The sequence below is a fragment of the Giraffa tippelskirchi genome, chromosome 4 (assembly GCF_054371585.1).
Source record: "Giraffa tippelskirchi isolate mGirTip1 chromosome 4, T2T-mGirTip1v1.2.pri, whole genome shotgun sequence".
Classification (NCBI taxonomy): domain Eukaryota; kingdom Metazoa; phylum Chordata; class Mammalia; order Artiodactyla; family Giraffidae; genus Giraffa; species Giraffa tippelskirchi.
The window spans coordinates 54,197,381-54,215,117 of record NC_137278.1 but is presented as its reverse complement, the minus strand read 5'-3'; the positions used below and the strand labels follow the sequence as shown (position 1 = coordinate 54,215,117).

Here is a 17,737-nt window from a genome sequence, read left to right as displayed (position 1 = left end):
TTGGACAGTACTCATCTGTATGGGCAAGAAACTCAAGAACCATACTTGTGACTAATCATGTGTGTGTGCTAAGTTGCTTCAGTCATGTCCAACTCTGTGCAACCCTTTGGACTGTAGCCCACCAGGCTCCTCTGTCCACGGGGTTCTCCAGGCAAGAATACTGGAGTAGGTTGCCATGCCCTTCTCCTTGATCAAACTCATGTCTCTTGGCAGGCAGGTTCTTTACCACTAGCGCCACCTGGGAAGCCCATTGGCTAATTGTTCTGTTCAGTTCAGTTCACTCAGTCGTGCCCGACTCTTTGCAACCCCATGGACTTCAGCACATCAGGCTTCTCTGTCCATCACCAATTCTCGGAGCTTACTCAAACTCATATCCATCGAGTCAGTGATGCCACCCAGCCATCTCATCCTCTGTCATCCCGTTTTCCTGCCTTCAACCTTTCCCAGCATCAGGGTCTTTTCCAATAAATCAGTCCTTTGCATCAGGTGGCCAAAGTATTTTAGCTTCAACTTCAGCATCAGTCCTTCTAATAAATATTCAGGACTGATTTCCTTTACGAATGACTGGTTTGATTTCCTTACAGTTCAAGGGACTCTCAAGAGTCTTCTCCAACACCACAGTTCAAAGCATCAATTCTTGAGCACTCAGCTTTCTTTATGGTCCAACTCTCACATCCATACGTGACTACTGGAAAAACCATAGCTTTGAATAATTGTATAACAGGTTAGCTTAGTTTCTGTTCTGTGGAAAGTGTAAAGTATGCCAAAAAAGGATCTTAATGTAGATTTCTTTTTTTTTTTTGCACCCATGTTGTTAATTGCTAAATGTAATAGTCTGATTGTGAAGCTGAATAAATGTGTCTCTTTTTTTTAATGTGCCATGTAAAATTAGTTTACCAAAAGTCATTTTGGTAAACTACTCCAACAGTGTGAAGTTAGAATTCCTTCAGGGTGATCCCAGGTTTAATTCAAAATTTATTTACAACCTGCTTTGGTGAAGAAGCTGTTGTCTTCAGAACCTTGATGTGGTTAAACTGACAGTTACTGTGTTGTGACATGAGTTCACCATTAAAAGATTCACCCACTCAAAGTCATGGAGTTTTTTGTTTTTTGGTTGTTAATGATTGTTGGCACATCCAATGCAATATATATAAATTGAATTATGATATCAAATAAAGTCATAGATGGGAATGAAGCTGGTGTATCAACCTTGTATCATGTGTAATCAATAAAACATTTAGTATCCACTTGAAAAAAATAAAATAATGAAATATGATACAAATTGGCAGAATCCACTTGCCAATGCAGGAGACATGGGCTCAATCCCAAGTCCCAGAAGCTTTCACATGCTGCAGGGCAGCTAAGCCCATGTGCCGCAACTACTGAGCCTATGTTCTAGGGCCTGTGCTCTGCAACAAGAGAAGCCACTGCAACGAGAAGCCCATGCATTGCTACTAGATAGTAGTCTACGCTCTCTGCAACTAGAAAAAGCCCAAGTGCGGCAATGAAGACCCAGTTCAACCAAAAATAAATAAATAAGCAAGAAATAATGAAAAATAAAATGTGGTACAAATGAACTTACAGAAATAGACTCACAAACGTAGAAAACAGACTTGTGGTTACCAAAGGAAAAAGAGGAGAAGGAACAAATCAGGAATATTGGATTAACAGATACACACTATTATATATAAAATCAATACCGATGACCTACCATATAGCACAGGGAACTATATTCAGTATCTTGTAATAACCTATCATGGGAAAGAATCTGAAAAAGTATGTTTGTGTGTGTGTGTGTCTGTGTGTGTATATATATATATATATGACTGAATCACTTTTCAGTACACTTAACACACTATAAATCAACTATACTTCATTTAAAAAAAAAAGAGAGAAACATCAGAGGAAAAATCTCCACCAGGGGATCTTCCCAACCCAAGGATCAAACCCAGGTCTCCCCAGTTACGGCAGATTCTTTATTATCTGAGCCACCAGGTAAGCTCAAGAATACTGGAGCAGGTAGCCTATCCCTTCTCCAGAGAATGTTCCTGACCCAAGAATCGAACCGGGGTGTCCTGCATTGCAGGCAGATTCTTTACCAGCTAAGGGCATGGCAACCCACTCCAGTATTCTTGCCTGGAGAATCCCCATGGACAGAGGAGCCTAGCAGGCTGCAGTCCATAGGGTTGCAAAGAGTCAGACACAACTGAACAACGAAGCTCAGGACAGCACAGAGAAAAAAACCAATGAAACCAGAAAGTGGTTCTTGGAGAAGATCAACAAAAGTGCAAATTTTATCTAGAGTGACCAAGATAAAAAAATAAAAACTCAAATTATTAGAATGAGAAAAGAAGAAGGGACATTATGACTGACCCTACAAAGAGGAAAAGGATTATCCCTACTATGAACAGGCTCCAAACGCCTGGGTCCAGCCCACAGGTCAAACTGGAGTCATGTCTTCTTGATGACACCCTTAACACCATCTATGCATTTGCTGAGGCCAAATAACTACAAGTCATTTATTTTCACCTTTAAATAATTTGAAATTTAGAGAAAAGTTGCAAGACTAGTACAAAGAGTTTCTGTTAACCTTAACCATATTTCCCACTGTTAGCATTTTACCATAGGTATGTGGTATGTGTCTTTCTGTGTGTTGTTGTTGTTCAGTCGCTAAGTGGTGTCTAACTTTTTTGGAACCCCAGGGACTGTAGCCCTCCAGGTTCCTCTGTCCGTAGCATTTCCCAGGCAAGAATGCTGGAGTGGGTTGCCATTTCCTTCTCCAGTGGATTTTCCCAACCCAGGGATTGAGCCCGCATTTCCTGCATTGGCAGGGAAGTTCTTCACCACTAGGCCACCAAGGAAGTCCCTTTTCTATGTGAACATATCACAATTCCTTCGAAATCATTTGACAGTAGATTGTAGAAAATGATGCCTTACATCCCCTCTTGATACTTCAGTGTGGATTTCCTTACAAGGACAATCTCACACATAACTTCGTGCAACCATCAAAATCAGGAAACTAACATTAACATAATATTTGCATCACAGACTCTAGTCATATTTCATAGATTGTCCCCAATAGTATCTTTTATAGGTCTGGATCCCAAACAAGATCATGTATTGCAATTAGATCAATGTGTCTCTTAGTTTCCTATGATGGGGAGCAGTTCTCCAGTCTTTCCTTGTCTTTCTTGATCTTGGCATTTTTGAAACGTATAGGCCAGCTACTATGTAAAATATCAGTTTGAGTTCGTCTGACCTTTCCTGATGATTTATACTTATTGTCAGAAATGAGCTGTACATTCTTCTCATTGCATTACATCATGAACCCCATGTTGTTGACTTGTCCTTTAGTAGCATCCCCTATCTGCTAAGTTTCTCCACTGTCAGGTTAACTAATAATGGAAGTTGCTTTTTATCCTTGGCCATGCCTCAAGGTTTGCAGGATCCTATTTCCCTGACCAGGGGTTCAACTCAGGCCCACTGGAGTGAAAGTGCTGAGTCCTAACCACTGGACTGCTAGGGAAAACCCAGAAATTAATTAATTTGTTTACTAATTCCAATGGACTGCATTCGTTAATTGCTGAGGGTGGGGGTTCTATCCCTCGTTCAGGAACTGAGATTCCACAAGCTGCATGGTGAAGCCAAAAAAAAAAAATCTAATTAAAATTCTTCAAGCCAAGCTTCAGCAATACGTGAACTGTGAAATTCTAGATGTTCAAGCTGGTTTTAGAAAAGGCAGAGGAACCAGAGATCAAATTGCCAACATCTGTTGGATCATCGAAAAACAAGAGAGTTCCAGAAAAACATCTATTTCTGCTTTATTGACTATGCCAAAGCCTTTGACTGTGTGGATCACAATAAACTGTGGAAAATCCTGAAAGAGATGGGAATACCAGACCACCTGACCTGGCTCTTGAGATAGCTGTATGCAGGTCAGGAAGCAACAGTTAGTACTGGACATGGAAAAACAGACTGGTTCCAAATTGGGAAAGGAGTATGTCAAGGCTGTATATTGTCACCCCGCTCATTTAACTTATATGCAGAGTACATCATGAGAAACGCTGGGCTGGAAGAAACACAAGCTGGAATCAAGATTGTCGGGAGAAATATCAATAACCTCAGATATGCAGATGACACCACCCTTATGGCAGAAAGTGAAGAAGAACTAAAGAGCCTCTTGATGAAAGTGAAAGAGGAGAGTGAAAAAGTTGGCTTAAAGCTCAACATTCAGAAAACTAAGATCATGGCATCTGGTCCCATCACTTCATGGCAAATAGATGGGAAAACAGTGGAAACAGTGGCTGACTTTATTTTTCTGGGCTCCGAAATCACTACAGATGGTGATTGCAGCCCTGAAATTAAAAGACGCTTACTCCTTGGAAGGAAAGTTATGATCAACCTAGATAGCATATTAAAAAGCAGAGACATTACTTCGCCAACAAAGGTCCATCTAGTCAAGGCTATGGTGTTTCCAGTGGTCATGTATGGATGTGAGAGTTGGACTATAAGGAAAGCTGAGTGCCAAAGAATTGATGCTTTTGCACTGTGGTGCTGGAGAAGACTCTTGAGAGTCCCTTGGACTGCAAGGAGATCCAACCAGTGCATCCTAAGGGAGATCAGTCCTGGGTGTTCATTGGAAAGACTGATGTTGAAGCTGAAACTCCAATACTTTGGCCACCTGATGGGAAGAGCTGACTCATTGGAAAAGACCCTGATGCTGGGAAAGATTGAGGGCAGGAGAACAAGGGGACGACAGAGGATGAGATGGCTGGATGGCAACATTGACTCGATGGACATGGGTTTGGGTGGACTTCGGGAGTTGGTGATGGACAGGGAGGCCTGACGTGCTGCAGTTAATGGGGTCGCAAAGAGTCAGACACGCCCGAGCGACTGAACTGAACTGAACTGAGTTAATAAGTATTTTGTGAGATAGACTTTATAACTATGTCCACGTTTATTCATTGGCATTCTACTATAGGGTAACACTTTCCATTTTCCCTTGCTTACTAATTTATTATTTATATGACTTCATTGGGCTTCCCTGGTAGCTCAACTCATAAAGGATCCTCCTGCAATGCAGGAGACTCCTGCTTGATTCTTGGGTCAGGAAGATCCCCTGGAGAAGGGATAGGCTACCCACTCCAGTATTCTTGGGCTTCCCTCATGGCTCAGATGGTAAAGAATTGGCCCATAATGCAAGAGACCTGGGTTCAATCCCTGGATTGGGAAGATCCCCTGGGGAAAGAAACAGCTACCCACTTCAGTATTCTTGCCTGGATGGACAGAGGAGATTGGCAGGCTACAGTCCATGGGGTCACAAAGAGTCAGACATGACTGAGAGACTTTCACTTTCGCGGATTCTAACTTATTCAGTGGGTTATAATCTATTATTGTCATTGTCTTTTTTGATACTCAAATTGCCCCAGATTTCATCATTTCAATTGTTTTTCTGATTGAACTCTTTATTTTCCCCTCCTTGAGCCTCAATCTCTTCCCAAATTTTCATGTCCATTCTCAGCCAAATGATTAGGGTGGGCTGGACTCCATCTCAGCCACAGGGATGTGCCCTGATTTGGCTTATGCTAACCATTGTATGTCATGCCCCTGGACACACTGGTTGGTTCAAGATGGGCAGCTGACCTCTTTGTGGATAAAAACGGGGAGAAATCTGATGGGATTTCTGGGAAAGAAGTTTGTTTTCCCTTCCAAAGAGCTACTAAAAGAGAGGCTGCCAAAGAACTCTCTGTCTCCTGTTGACACACTGGAAAGATGGCAAGTTTTGATCTAGTGCAGCCATTTCTGCTGCCGAGAAGGAAGCTAGCCTGAGGTCAATTTTTGTATATAGAGGTGGGAAGAAAAAAGAAAATGATAGGACCACAGGAACGAAGCTCTGGTGACACCAAAGATTTCTGGATCATTCTGTGCCTGAAGCTCTGTGGACTGGTTAAGTATTGGAGCCAATAAATTACCTTTTTTATTTAAGCCAGAATGAGCTAAAACTTCAGTTGCTGGAGGGCACTTTTGCCCTAAATAATACACTCCCCCAAAACAGCAAAAGAAAACTGCCTGGGAATTCCCTGGCGGCCCAGTGATTAGGAGTCTGCGCTTCCACTGCAAGGAGCACGGGTTTGAACCCTGGTTAGGGAACTAAGATCCTGCAAGCCTCAATTCAGTTCAGTCACTCAGTCGTGTCTGACTCTTTGCGACCCAATGAACCGCAGCACGCCAGGCCTCCCTGTCCATCACCAACTCCTGGAGTCTACCCAAACTCAAGGCACAGCCAAAAAAAAAGGAGCAGGCTGCCTGCTGTGAGAAGTAAAAGGCTAAGTTTCAGTTCCTAAGATGTAGAAGAACTCTAACCCTAAGAGTGAAAAAGCTGGCTTAAAACTTAACATTCAAAAAATTAAGATCATGGCGTCCGGTCTCATCACTTCATGGCAAATCGATGAGGAAAAAAATGGAAACAGTGAGAGACTTTATTTTCTTGGGCTCCAAAATCACTGAGGACAGCGACTGCAGACTTGAAATTAAAAGATGTTTGCTCCTTGGAAGAAAATCTATGACAAACTTAGCATATTAAAAAGCAGAGATATCACTTTGCTGACAAAGATCCGTAGAGTCAAAGCTATAGATTTTCCAGTACTCATGTACAAATGTGAGAGTTGAACAATAAAGAAGGCTGAGCACTGGAGAAGTGATGCTTTCAAGTTGTGGTGCTGGAGAAGACTCTTGAGAGTCCTTTGGACATCAAGGAGAGCCAACCAGTCAATCTTAAAGGAAATCAACTCTGAATTTTCATTAGAAGGAGTGATGCTGAAGCTGAAGCTCCAATACTTTGACTACTTGATGCAAAGAGCCAACTCATTAGAAAAGACCCTGATGCTGGGAAAGACTGAAGGAAGGAGAAGGGGATGACAAAGGATGAGATGGTTGGATGACATCACCGATTCAATGGATATGAGTTGAGCAAGCTCCAGAATATAGTGAAGGACAGGGAAGCCTGGCATGCGGCAGTCCATGGGGTGGCAAAGAGTCGAACACAACTGATCGACTGAACAACAACAAAACCCTAACCCGGCTCATTTCCCCAGCTGGTCTGAGAGCTCTGGGGGTATATTCGTGGTGTACTCCAGGTTCTTGGAGTGACATGCAGCACAAGAAGTATTTCATGACCATGGGTGAGAGCTGCTAAGTTGTTTTGTTCACCGCTAAATCCCTAGCATCTAGAATCACAGGTAGACATACAGCATGTTTATTGAATGAACTCATGAGTCAGATGAGCGTGCCCCTCCTCTGAAACCCAGCAAAGGAAAAGCAGCTGCAAAAATTCTTGCTTGATATTTTATTCTCCTGAGGGGGAAAGGCAGTGGAAGGAGTTAGATGAGAGAAACTAGAGGGAAGACTCCTGGATTCAGGAAGGAAGGGGCCGACCGAAGATGCTGGAGTTTCTGTGCTTCTTCCCCAGGGTGGAGTTGGGGGACCCAGGGGCTCAGATGAGACCTGGTGTGGAGAGAAGAGACAGCAATGGGCAGGTGTGTGGGGTCTCTAGAGGGGATGGGGACTCAGAGCCACCTGTCCTTGTGGTACACATGCAGTGTGCCCTCCTGGAAGCCCTTCAGGAGCCTGTGTGGGTGCGGGGCTTTGAAGACAAAAGCCACAGGAAATGGTGGGCACCTCATACTAAGGAGCCATCTGCAAGCATCAGGCAGCAAAGCATCAGTGAGAGTGGATGAGCTGCCAGACCAGAAATGAAGACCCCTTCCCTGGCCCATCTCCTGTAGCCATTGCCTGAAATCTCCAGGCATGGCCTGAGCAGCCCTGGAGGAAGAGACTATCAGAGCCCCCCCCGCACCCCATGAGATTCCTCCAGCCCAGCTCTTAGGCCCCTGTGTCATGGAGAAGGATGTGGCCTCGGCTCCCATTCTAGGATCAGGGCTGGGCTGGGAGATTGGAGTTCAATCAGGGCTCTGATGTCTCCAGTATCGTAGTCTCAGGCCATTTCTTTGGTGTCAACCTGATCATACATGATGGTCTTATTCAATCCTCACCCAAACCTCAGGAACAGGAGTCATTATCCCCTTTTCACAGGTGAGAAAACTGAAGCTTGAAGAGGTTAAGCTACTTGCCCAAGGTCACACAGCTGAGGAGAAATGGGGACCTGATTTTACTCCAGGATTATTTGCCGGAGTGTGGAGAGGAGCAGGGGGGAGGTTGCCTCAGGCTGTTAGGAGTTTCCCTTTCATGGGGAGGCTGTCAGGGAATGAATCCCTGCTGTTGCCTCTGCACATACCTGTCTTGCTTTTGCACAGCTTGATGTCCATACAGATGGCCTGAGGCTTTTTTCCATTCATGATGTCCCAGGAGATGCGACGGAGAAGGCATTTCATGATTAACTTGCACACATCACTCAGCCGTTTTACATTCTGGCACACCATGGAGGCCGCGTTGGTGATGGTCTCCTGCAGCAGCAGCACCGTGGTGGGAAACGGGTCTCAGGTGAGCCCTGCCAGGCACTGCCTCTCTGCAGGCCCCGGCAGCCTTGGGCTCCCAGCGGGTCTGGCAGTGGGAGTGCTGGGTCCTGGGAGTTGGTGCCAGGTGGTAGTGGGAGCGGGGACTGGAGAGACAGGGCTCAGCCCCCACTCCCCATTCCAAGCCTGGCCAGCAGGGGCTCCGGAAAGGACAACTGACCCTGCCAAGTCTTAGCCCCTGTATACCTGGGCCCTGTTTTCTGGGTGGAGAGTGGTGCCCAGACCCACTTTAAAAGCTCTGCCTATGTAGCTTCTGGGTCCAGGGCCATCTGCTGGGTGTGTGGTGTGGTGGGTTAGGAGGGGATCCAAGCTTGGAGCCTTGGTCCATTGCTTTTGAAATATCTTCTTCTGACATCTCCCGTGGAAGGGGATAAATCTGAGTACCCCAGGGTGAAGGTAGTGATGCTGAGCAGGTTGGGGGAGCCAAGGAGAGGGAGGGAGGGAAAGTGAAATTATGGGTCTGGTGATGATACATCCACTTGTTAAGTATTCACTCAGAGTAAGTACATCCCACTTTCCAGCTGGTTTCAAAAACCTAGGCAGGGCTTCTCAGCCCTCCCCACTCCACTTGGGTGCACCTCTCCACCTGCCAGGTTCCACAAGCCTCCAGTCTCACCTCACTGGGTTTATTTCCCACCATGTCCTCCAGATGTTTTATTATCTTGAGACAAGCACGACAGCCTAGGCGCAACTCCTGTCCTTGGAGCAGCAGGTCACCCTATCAGGAAAGGAAGCCCATTAGGGTGCTCTCTGAGAAACCCCAACTTCATAAGGGCGCCAGGAAGGGCCCCCTGGGGGCTTTCAAGCCAGTAGGATGACCCATGATCTGTCTGTCCATATGAGGACCTGAGCCAGACTGGCTGGCCCCTGCCCATCTCTCTGCCTGTCTTAGAGGGGCTGAGAGACCCCACGACCTGCCCCCACACCCACAGCACTGTTCCCAGCCCAGCATCTGCCCCTCTTCTACCGTCAGACAAGGAGGAGGATTGTGGGGAGGGCCCAGTCACCAGTGTATGCCCCCACCACACAGCCAGGTACCAGTGTGAACAAAACCAGCACCTTCAGCTCCCAGCCCTGCCTCCCCACCCCCTAACCAGTTTGGTCTCCAGACCCTCACCCCTGGCACTGCCCAAAGGGGAGAGGAAGGAGAGGGACGGTGGATGGGGAGCAGGAAGCCATCTGTGTACCTGGGGATCCTCCGGGGCCAGGCCCTGGCACAATTTGTCTCTGTCGCACAGGTGTGCCGCTGCCTGATCGTGGTGCTCAGGGGTCAGACCAGAAAAGGCCAGCCCTGGGGAAGAAACAGCATCAGCAGCCCTCCACAAACAGAAGGAGAGGAGAAATCCCTTCTCCTGGCTTGGGAGAGCCCAGGAGGCAGCTGGAGCCCAGAATAGGGAGATAGCCTTGTGAGGGGTCTTGGGGGCCTCCTATCCTGCTCTGCCCTGGGGCTGCTCTGACCCACTGTCAGGAGAAACACACGCTCTCAATTTGCTTGGAGAGCAAAGAGGATAAGTCCCCCCAGCCATCACCACCCTCTCTGTTTCTCTGTCTCTCTGTCTGTCTGTCTCTGTGTGTGTGTCTCTCTCTCTCTCACACACACACACACACAGATTTGGGGCTCGTCTAAAAGGAAACTTCCCTCATCTTCTTTCAAGGGATTGTTTGTCTACTTCTCTTTCCTCAAAAAAAAAACAACACATATCAGGTGGCCCAGCCCAACCCGCTCTCCCCTCCACAAGGGTCCTTATGCTCAGCTAAGCCCTTAGAACTTACAGTGAGCCCGGGCACTGGGAGAGAGGAGGTATGGGGCCAAAGGAGTAAATCTGGAACAGTGAGAGGTCCCCATTCACTAAGATGTCCTGTCATCACCCTGGCAACTGTGGGCCAGAAGAAAGCTCAGACCCACCAGTGGGTCAGTGATCTTCATGAGGCAGATGAAGAGCCAGAGGCCCAGGAAGGGAAAGGGAGCCCCCGGGCCACCACAGCCTGAGCAGTAGAATTGGGACCAAACCCCTGGCTGGGGCTCCCTTCCTTCCCACTGGCTCTCTCTCCCCCTTGGCCAGGTCACTGCCAGGCTGGGCTGAACCTGGCTCTTAGGGTAAGGCCTGGCCACCATGTTGATGGTGAGAAGGCTGTGGGACCTGAGGGGACCTTGGAGCTCATGCTTGGGTCCATGAAGCCTGAGAAAGCTGGGAAGAGGAGCCATCGGGATCTACTCCAAAGGGAACATCCTCACCTGGGGTGACCAGGAGCACCGAGGCGATGAGTAGAACAGCCCAGGAGGTCATGTTGAGGCTGCTGCCCAGGCTCCCTCCACAGCCTGTTTTATAGAGTCTGGGAACCTGGCAATCTGATCGGGCAGGGTCCTTTTCCTCTTATCAGCCACCTCCCATGTCACTGGGTTTACCACAAACACCAGTGCCAGTCTGTGGAGAAGTAGGGAGAGGAGTGTACCTCAGAGCTTCCACACACCCCTCGCCAGCCCCCCACCCCCGCCCAGTACTAGAACTTTCTGAGCTGAGCCGGGTGTTGATGGAGAGCATTGGCCGCCATGATGCCCAGCCTGCCCTGATGTGGTAACGGGAGAAGTCCCCACTACCGAGGGGTCGGGTAGGGCCCTTGGCCAGGTGAGCATCCGTGCCCCTCTGCCTTATCTCTTCCTCCCACCCCAGAGGTCTGGGCTGGTGTCGCTACGTCATCCTTCTCTTCATATCCCAGGTCTCCTTCCAGCCATTTAAGCCAATGTAGCACTACCTGATTCAGATGTAGAAAAAGGTGCCCTCAGGATAGATCCTGACAGCTCCTCCTCCCAGCCCTGCATTCTTGGGTTTCATGGACTCTGATCATGAGTTCCATGGGCACCTCGGGTCCCCTAGACCCACACCAGCCTTCTCATATCACTAAGGAGGCCGGGCCTTTCCCTTAGAGCCACGTTCAGCCCAGACTGGCGGTGACCTGGCCGATGGGTAGAGAAAGCTGGTGGGAAGGACAGGAGCCCCAGCCGGGGTCTGGTCCCAACTTCTGGGCCTCTGAATAGTCATCTGTGTCATAAAGGCCATTGGCCCTCATCTGTAAGAAAAATACAGGCTACGCAATTAAATTTGAATATTCAGTTCAGTTCAGTCGCTCAGGCGTGTCTGACTCTTTGCGACCCCATGAACCACAACACGCCAGGCCTCCTTGTCCATCACAAATTCCCGGAGTCCATCCAAACCCATGTCCATCAAGTCAATGATGCCATCCAGCCATCTCATCCTCTGTCGTCCCCTTCTCCTCTTGCCCTCAATCTTTCCCAGCATCAGGGTCTTTTCCAATGAGTCAGCTCTTCGCATCAGGTGGCCAAAGTATTGGAGTTTCAGGTTCAACATCAGTCTTTCCAATGAACACCTAGGACTGATCTCCTTTTGGATGGACTTGTTGGATCTCCTTGCAGTCCAAGGGACTCTCAAGAGTCTTCTCCAACACCACAGTTCAAAAGCATCAATTCTTCGGCGCTCAGCTTTCTTTATAGTCCAACTCTCACATCCATACATGACCACTGGAAACACCATAGCCTTGACTAGACGGACCTTTGTTGGCGAAGTAATGTCTCTGCTTTTTAATATGCTATCTAGGTTGGTCATAACTTTCCTTCCAAGGAGTAAGCGTCTTTTAATTTCATGGCTGCAATCACCATCTGTAGTGATTTTGGAGCCCAGAAAAATAAAGTCAGCCACTGTTTCCACTGTTTCCCCATCTATCTGCCATTAAGTGATGGGACCAGATGCCATGATCTTAGTTTTCTGAATGTTAAGCTTTAAGCCAACTTTTTCACTCTCCACTTTCACTTTCATCAAGAGGCTCTTTAGTTCTTCTTCGCTTTCTGCCATACGGGTGGTGTCATCTGCATATCTGAGGTTATTGATATTTCTCCCGACAATCTTGATTCCAGCTTGTGCTTCCTCCAGCCCAGTGTTTCTCATGATGTACTCTGCATATAAGTTAACTAAGTAGGGTAACAGTACCCAGCCTTGACATACTCCTTTTCCTATTTGGAACCAGTCTGTTGTTCCATGTCCAGTTCTAACTGTTGCTTCCTGACCTGCATACAGGTTTCTCAAGAGACAAGTCAGGTGGTCTGGTATTCCCATCTCTTTCAGGATTTTCCACAGTTTATTGTGATCCACACAGTCAAAGGTTTTGACATAGTAAAGCAGAAGTAGATGTTTTTCTGGTACTCTCTTGCTTTTTCAATGATCCAACAGATGTTGGCAAATTGATCTTTGGTTCCTCTGCCTTCTCTAAATCCAGCTTGAGCATCTGGAAGTTCACGGTTCACATATTGTTGAAGCCTGGCTTGGAGAATTTTGAGCATTACTAACATGTGAGATGAGTGCAGTTGTGTGGTAGTTTGAGCACTCTTTGACATTGGAATGAAAACTGACCTTTTCCAGTCCTGTGACCACTGCTGAGTTTTCCAAATTTGCTGGCATATTGAGTCCAGCACTTTCACAGCATCATCTTTTAGAATTTGAAAGAGTTCAACTGGAATTTCATCACCTCCACTAGCTTTCTTCTTAGTGATACTTCCTAAGGCACACTTGACTTCACATTCCAGGATGTCTCGCTGTAGGTGAGTGATCACACCATCGTGATTATCTGGGTCGTGAAGATCTTTTTTGTACAGTTCTTCTGTGTATTATTGCCACCTCTTCTTAATATCTTCTGCTTCTGTTAGGTCCATACCATTTCTGTCCTTTATTGAGCCCATCTTCGCATGAAATTTTCCCTTGGTATCTCTAATTTTCTTGAAGAGATCTCTAGTCTTTCCCATTCTATTGTTTTCCTCTATTTCTTTGCACTGATCACCCAGGAAGGCTTTCTTATCTCTCCCTGCTATTCTTTGGAACTCTGCTAACATAGTGTTGTAGGTCAATTATACTTTAAAAACAAACTCTTAGAAAAAAAAGGGATTAGATTTGTGGTTACCAGAGGCTAGGGTGGAAGGGTAAGGGGTGGGATTGGGTGAAGGTGGTCAGAAGGTACCAACGTCCAGTTATAAGATAAGTAAATACTAGGGATGTAAGGTACCATCTGATAAAGATAATGAATGCTGCTGTACATTATAAATGAAAATTGTAAATAAAGTAAAACCTAAGAGCTGTTATTACAAATAAAAATTTTTTTTCTATTTATTTATTGTTGCATTTATATGAGATGATGGATATTCACTAACCTGTTGTGATGATATTTTTATGATGAATGTAAGTCAAATCATTATGTTGTATGCCTTAAACTTCTATAATGGTATATGTCAATTATATCTCAATAAAACTGGAAATTAACTCATTATAAAAGATTAATAGAAATACCAGTTTACACCTTTAAATGCATATATTTATAGATAAATATATGCTTATGTATAATTTTATACCATAAAATGGTTTTTAAGTAGCTTTCTTTAAATTTTTTTTTAAATTTTTTGACAGCACTGGGTGGCCATTGCTGCATGTGGGCGTCAAGCAAAGCCTCGTGGATGGGTTTCTCATTGCAGTGACTTCACTTGTTGAGGAGCACGGGCTCTAGGGCACGGGATCAGTAGTTGTGGGACATGGGCTTAGTTGCCCTCTGCGGGTGGAATCTTTCCAGACCAGGGATTGAACCTGAAACTCTTACGTCTCTTGTATTGGCAGGCGGGTTCTTTACCACGAGCACCACCTGGCCTCTGCTGTCTGATCCATCCTTAATTCCTAAATCCATATAGTTGTCTGATGTCGAACTCGTTCACATCATGTAAGGAAACCAGGACTCAGAGAGGTCCAGTGAATTTTCCAAGTACACACAGCTTAAATCCAATAGGTCTGGGGATTTGAACTCAGACGCCAAAGTCCAAGTTCCTCCCCAGTCCACACTGGAACTATCTCTAAGTTTCCAGGCTAGAGCTGCTTCCCCTATGGGCAACGGGTCAGGCGCTACTCCTACCCCCCACCCACAGGCCTCCTTTTTTCTAACCACATGAAGAGACCATGGCCTATATGTGGAAACCACATTAGTAAAGGGGGAAAAGTCCAGGAGAGTGACGCATGTCTTTCTTTGCCGTATTCAGTAAACACATATACCAGTAAATACACACATATACAAATATCTTTGGGAAATTCAGTAAGATCAGCTATTCCAGTAAGCTCTTTTCTGGGGTGCTAAGGGGTATGGACAAGGGGCCCTGGAGTCCCACGTGACAAGAACCTAGCACAAGTCCACAAGTCCTATCCGTTTGCGGTCGTGGGGTCCCATGGTCCAGCCCATTGTAAGTCAATCTTCTTCAAGAAATCTTTGCTTTCCCCAGTGTCATGAAGATATCCTCTTGTTTCATCTAGGAGTTTTCTAGTTTTCTACATTTAGGTATGTGATTCATCTCAAATGAGCTGGGTTGAAGTTCTGTTGCTTCAGATCAATTTGTTGAAAAGATTTTTATTTTCCCATTGAATTGCTTTGACATCTGGGTCAGAACTCAAATGACTGTATAAGTGTGGATCTGTTCATACGTTCTTTATCACAGCAAGTACTGCATCAATAATAATAGCAAAACACTCAGATTCTTTTAAACGGGCACAATATTTGAACAGTCACTTCATAAAGGAAGAATAGCCAATAAATATTTGAAAAGGTGTTAAATACCATAACCTATGAGGGAATTCTATGTTAAAACTACCATGAAATGATGGCATCAAAATGACTACAATTAAAACAAGATCTCACTTAAGTGTGGAATCTAAAAAGGAAACAAACAAAAGAAAACAAAAAAACAGTGTTATAGCCACGGGTTCTGGGAAACAAGCTCACTCAGAAGGACAATGCAGGTAGTGAAGTGCAGTTTATTACACCAGCGGGCCCAAGGCAGAGTCTCCTCTTAGCCAAGGAACCCGACCAGCATTTGTGAAAATCTTTTATACCCCATGTGTACGTGTCTGAACCCACCACCCCAATTTCCTTGTGACTTACATAAACAAAGGAAGGATAAATACAATCACAATAACTCCATCATTCATGTGTTATGTGTTTAAACGGTCAATAATCAATAAGCCCAAGTTTACATTCCAAACAGTTAATAATCAGTAAGCCCGAGGTTACAGAAAAAATTTATGACCTGTCCAGAGGTAGGGGGATCAGTGTATGTTTTTTCTTAGGTGATGAGTAACCTGGATACAGTCTTCAAGATTCCCCTGTCTGGAGGGAGTATTATCCTTCTATTGTCGTTTCCACAGGCACTAAGCAGAGTTCTGAGTCCAATAGAGAGGTGGCCGAGCATGATCAGCACGAACAGGCCTAAGATGGAGTCCAGGCCCTATGAATTCCTTCTTCAACAGAACTCATAGGAACAGAGAATAGATCAGTGGCTGCCAGAAGCACGATGTAGGGAGAGGGCAAAATAGGAATTTTGTACTTTTAGGCATTAGGTTTACCAAATAGTATGTCTGCCTATTTACTCAAATTATCTCCTTGAGTTACAGCTTTTTGCAGCTGTAAGTTTTCCAGTTTTCCTTTTATTTAAAGCAATATTTATTTATTTCCTTGGCTGTCCAGGTCTTCCTTGCAGCATGTGAAACTCTAAGTTGTGTCATGCAGAATCTCTGGCTGCTGCAAATGGGATCTAGTTCCCTGACCAAGGATCAAACCCAGGCCCCATGCATTGGGAGAACAGGTTCTTAGCCACTGGACATAGTGGAAGTCCCTCCAGTTTTCCTGATAGCTTGTATTGAATTTCTCTAAAATCATTAAGTTTCCATTTATGTCAAAACTTATTTTGATTTCTGTATAGTATTTTAATTTGGTTCTCAGTTCAGTTCAGTCCAGTTGCTCAGTTGTGTCCGACTCTTTGCGACCCCATGGACTGCAGCACACCAGGCTTCTCTGTCCATCACCAACTCCTGGAGTTTACTCAAACTCGTGTCCATTGAGTCAGTGATGCCATCCAACCATCTCATCCTCGGTCGTCCCTTTCTCTCGCCTTCAGTCTTTCCCAGCATCAGGGCCTTTTCAAATGAGTCAGCTCTTCGCATCAGGTGGCCAAAGTATTGGTGTTTCAGCTTCAACATCAGTCCTTCCAATGACTATTTAGGACTGATTTCCTTTAGAATGGACTGGTTTGATCTCCTTGCAGTGCAAGGGACTCTCAAGAGTCTTCTCCAACACCACAACTCAAAAGCATCAATTCTTTGGCGCTCAGCTTTCTTTATAGTCCAACTCTCATATCCATACATGACTACTGGAAAAACCATAGCCTTGATTTTTCTATTTGGTTCTAGAGGGCTCTAAATAAAATTTTATTTTATTTAGTTCTTACTTGTTTTGGGAGATCCAATTATGTATTAAAATCTGAAGACACAGTTTGTTTAGTCTTTGTCAGCATTCAAGGCTACTCCCTGTCATTTTCCATGGTGATGACTTTATCTATGACTTATAACCTCTGATCAGAAGTTATGATCCTTGGACAGGCTATTGAGGATAACTTCCTGTATGAATTATAACTATTCTCTCTTTTCCCTTTTTATCCCTCTCCAATTATAATGAGAGCTCGAAAAAATACTCTTGTCCAAGCTTATTATCTGTTTTCTTGGTACCTGGTAACCATCTGTGCTACTTCAGGTAGTCATCTTTTTACTGAAAGTACAAACTCCGGCATATTTGAAGAGGAACATTCCTTGGTTCTACTTTGTCAATAGTTTTCTTCCTGCTACAGTTGATTGTTTTAATTGTCATAAGCTTAATTTAAGAGATCTCATACTGGACTTTCCTGGTGGTCCAGTGGTTAATAATTTGTCTTCCAGTTTGTCTTCCAATGCAGAGGATGTGGGTTCAATCCCTGGTCAGGGAACTAAGATCCCATGGTCTGCAGGGCAACTAAGCCCTTGGGCCACAACTACTGAGCCTGAGCCCTATAGAGCCTGTGCTCCACAATAAGAGAAGCCTGAGCAACACAACTAGACAAAAAAAAAGAAAAAAAATCACACACTTCAACAGTGACCCAGAACATTTAAAAAAGAGAGAAAAAGAAAACATTATTTGCAGTTCCATTTGTCAAATGGAAACGCTGCTCTGTTCACTTATAATTCATAATCTTGAGCAAATTGAAAAGTCATTAATAATTCTTTTATATTTTAACACTCAGTTTCAATATTAAAGCTAATCAAAACTTACAACTACAACAAAATCATAATTTTTAAGTGAGT

At 45.1% G+C, this 17,737-nt stretch overlaps 1 protein-coding gene and 1 pseudogene across 1 annotated transcript; one reads left to right on the top strand and one right to left on the bottom strand.

Moving 5' to 3' along the window:
- Positions 1-7,330: 7,330 nt before the first annotated feature.
- On the bottom strand, positions 7,331-11,540 carry GNLY (granulysin). Its single transcript, XM_081596984.1, has 6 exons — positions 11,286-11,540; positions 10,768-10,957; positions 9,719-9,822; positions 9,148-9,249; positions 8,294-8,462; positions 7,331-7,503 (listed from the first exon to the last, which is right to left on the bottom strand). Exons 2-6 carry the CDS (start codon positions 10,817-10,819, stop codon positions 7,493-7,495), a joined length of 438 nt encoding a protein of 145 aa, XP_081453110.1. The 5' UTR covers positions 10,820-10,957; positions 11,286-11,540; the 3' UTR covers positions 7,331-7,492.
- On the top strand, positions 11,494-17,688 carry LOC145545603 (putative G-protein coupled receptor 160; annotated as a pseudogene).
- Positions 17,689-17,737: the final 49 nt, after the last annotated feature.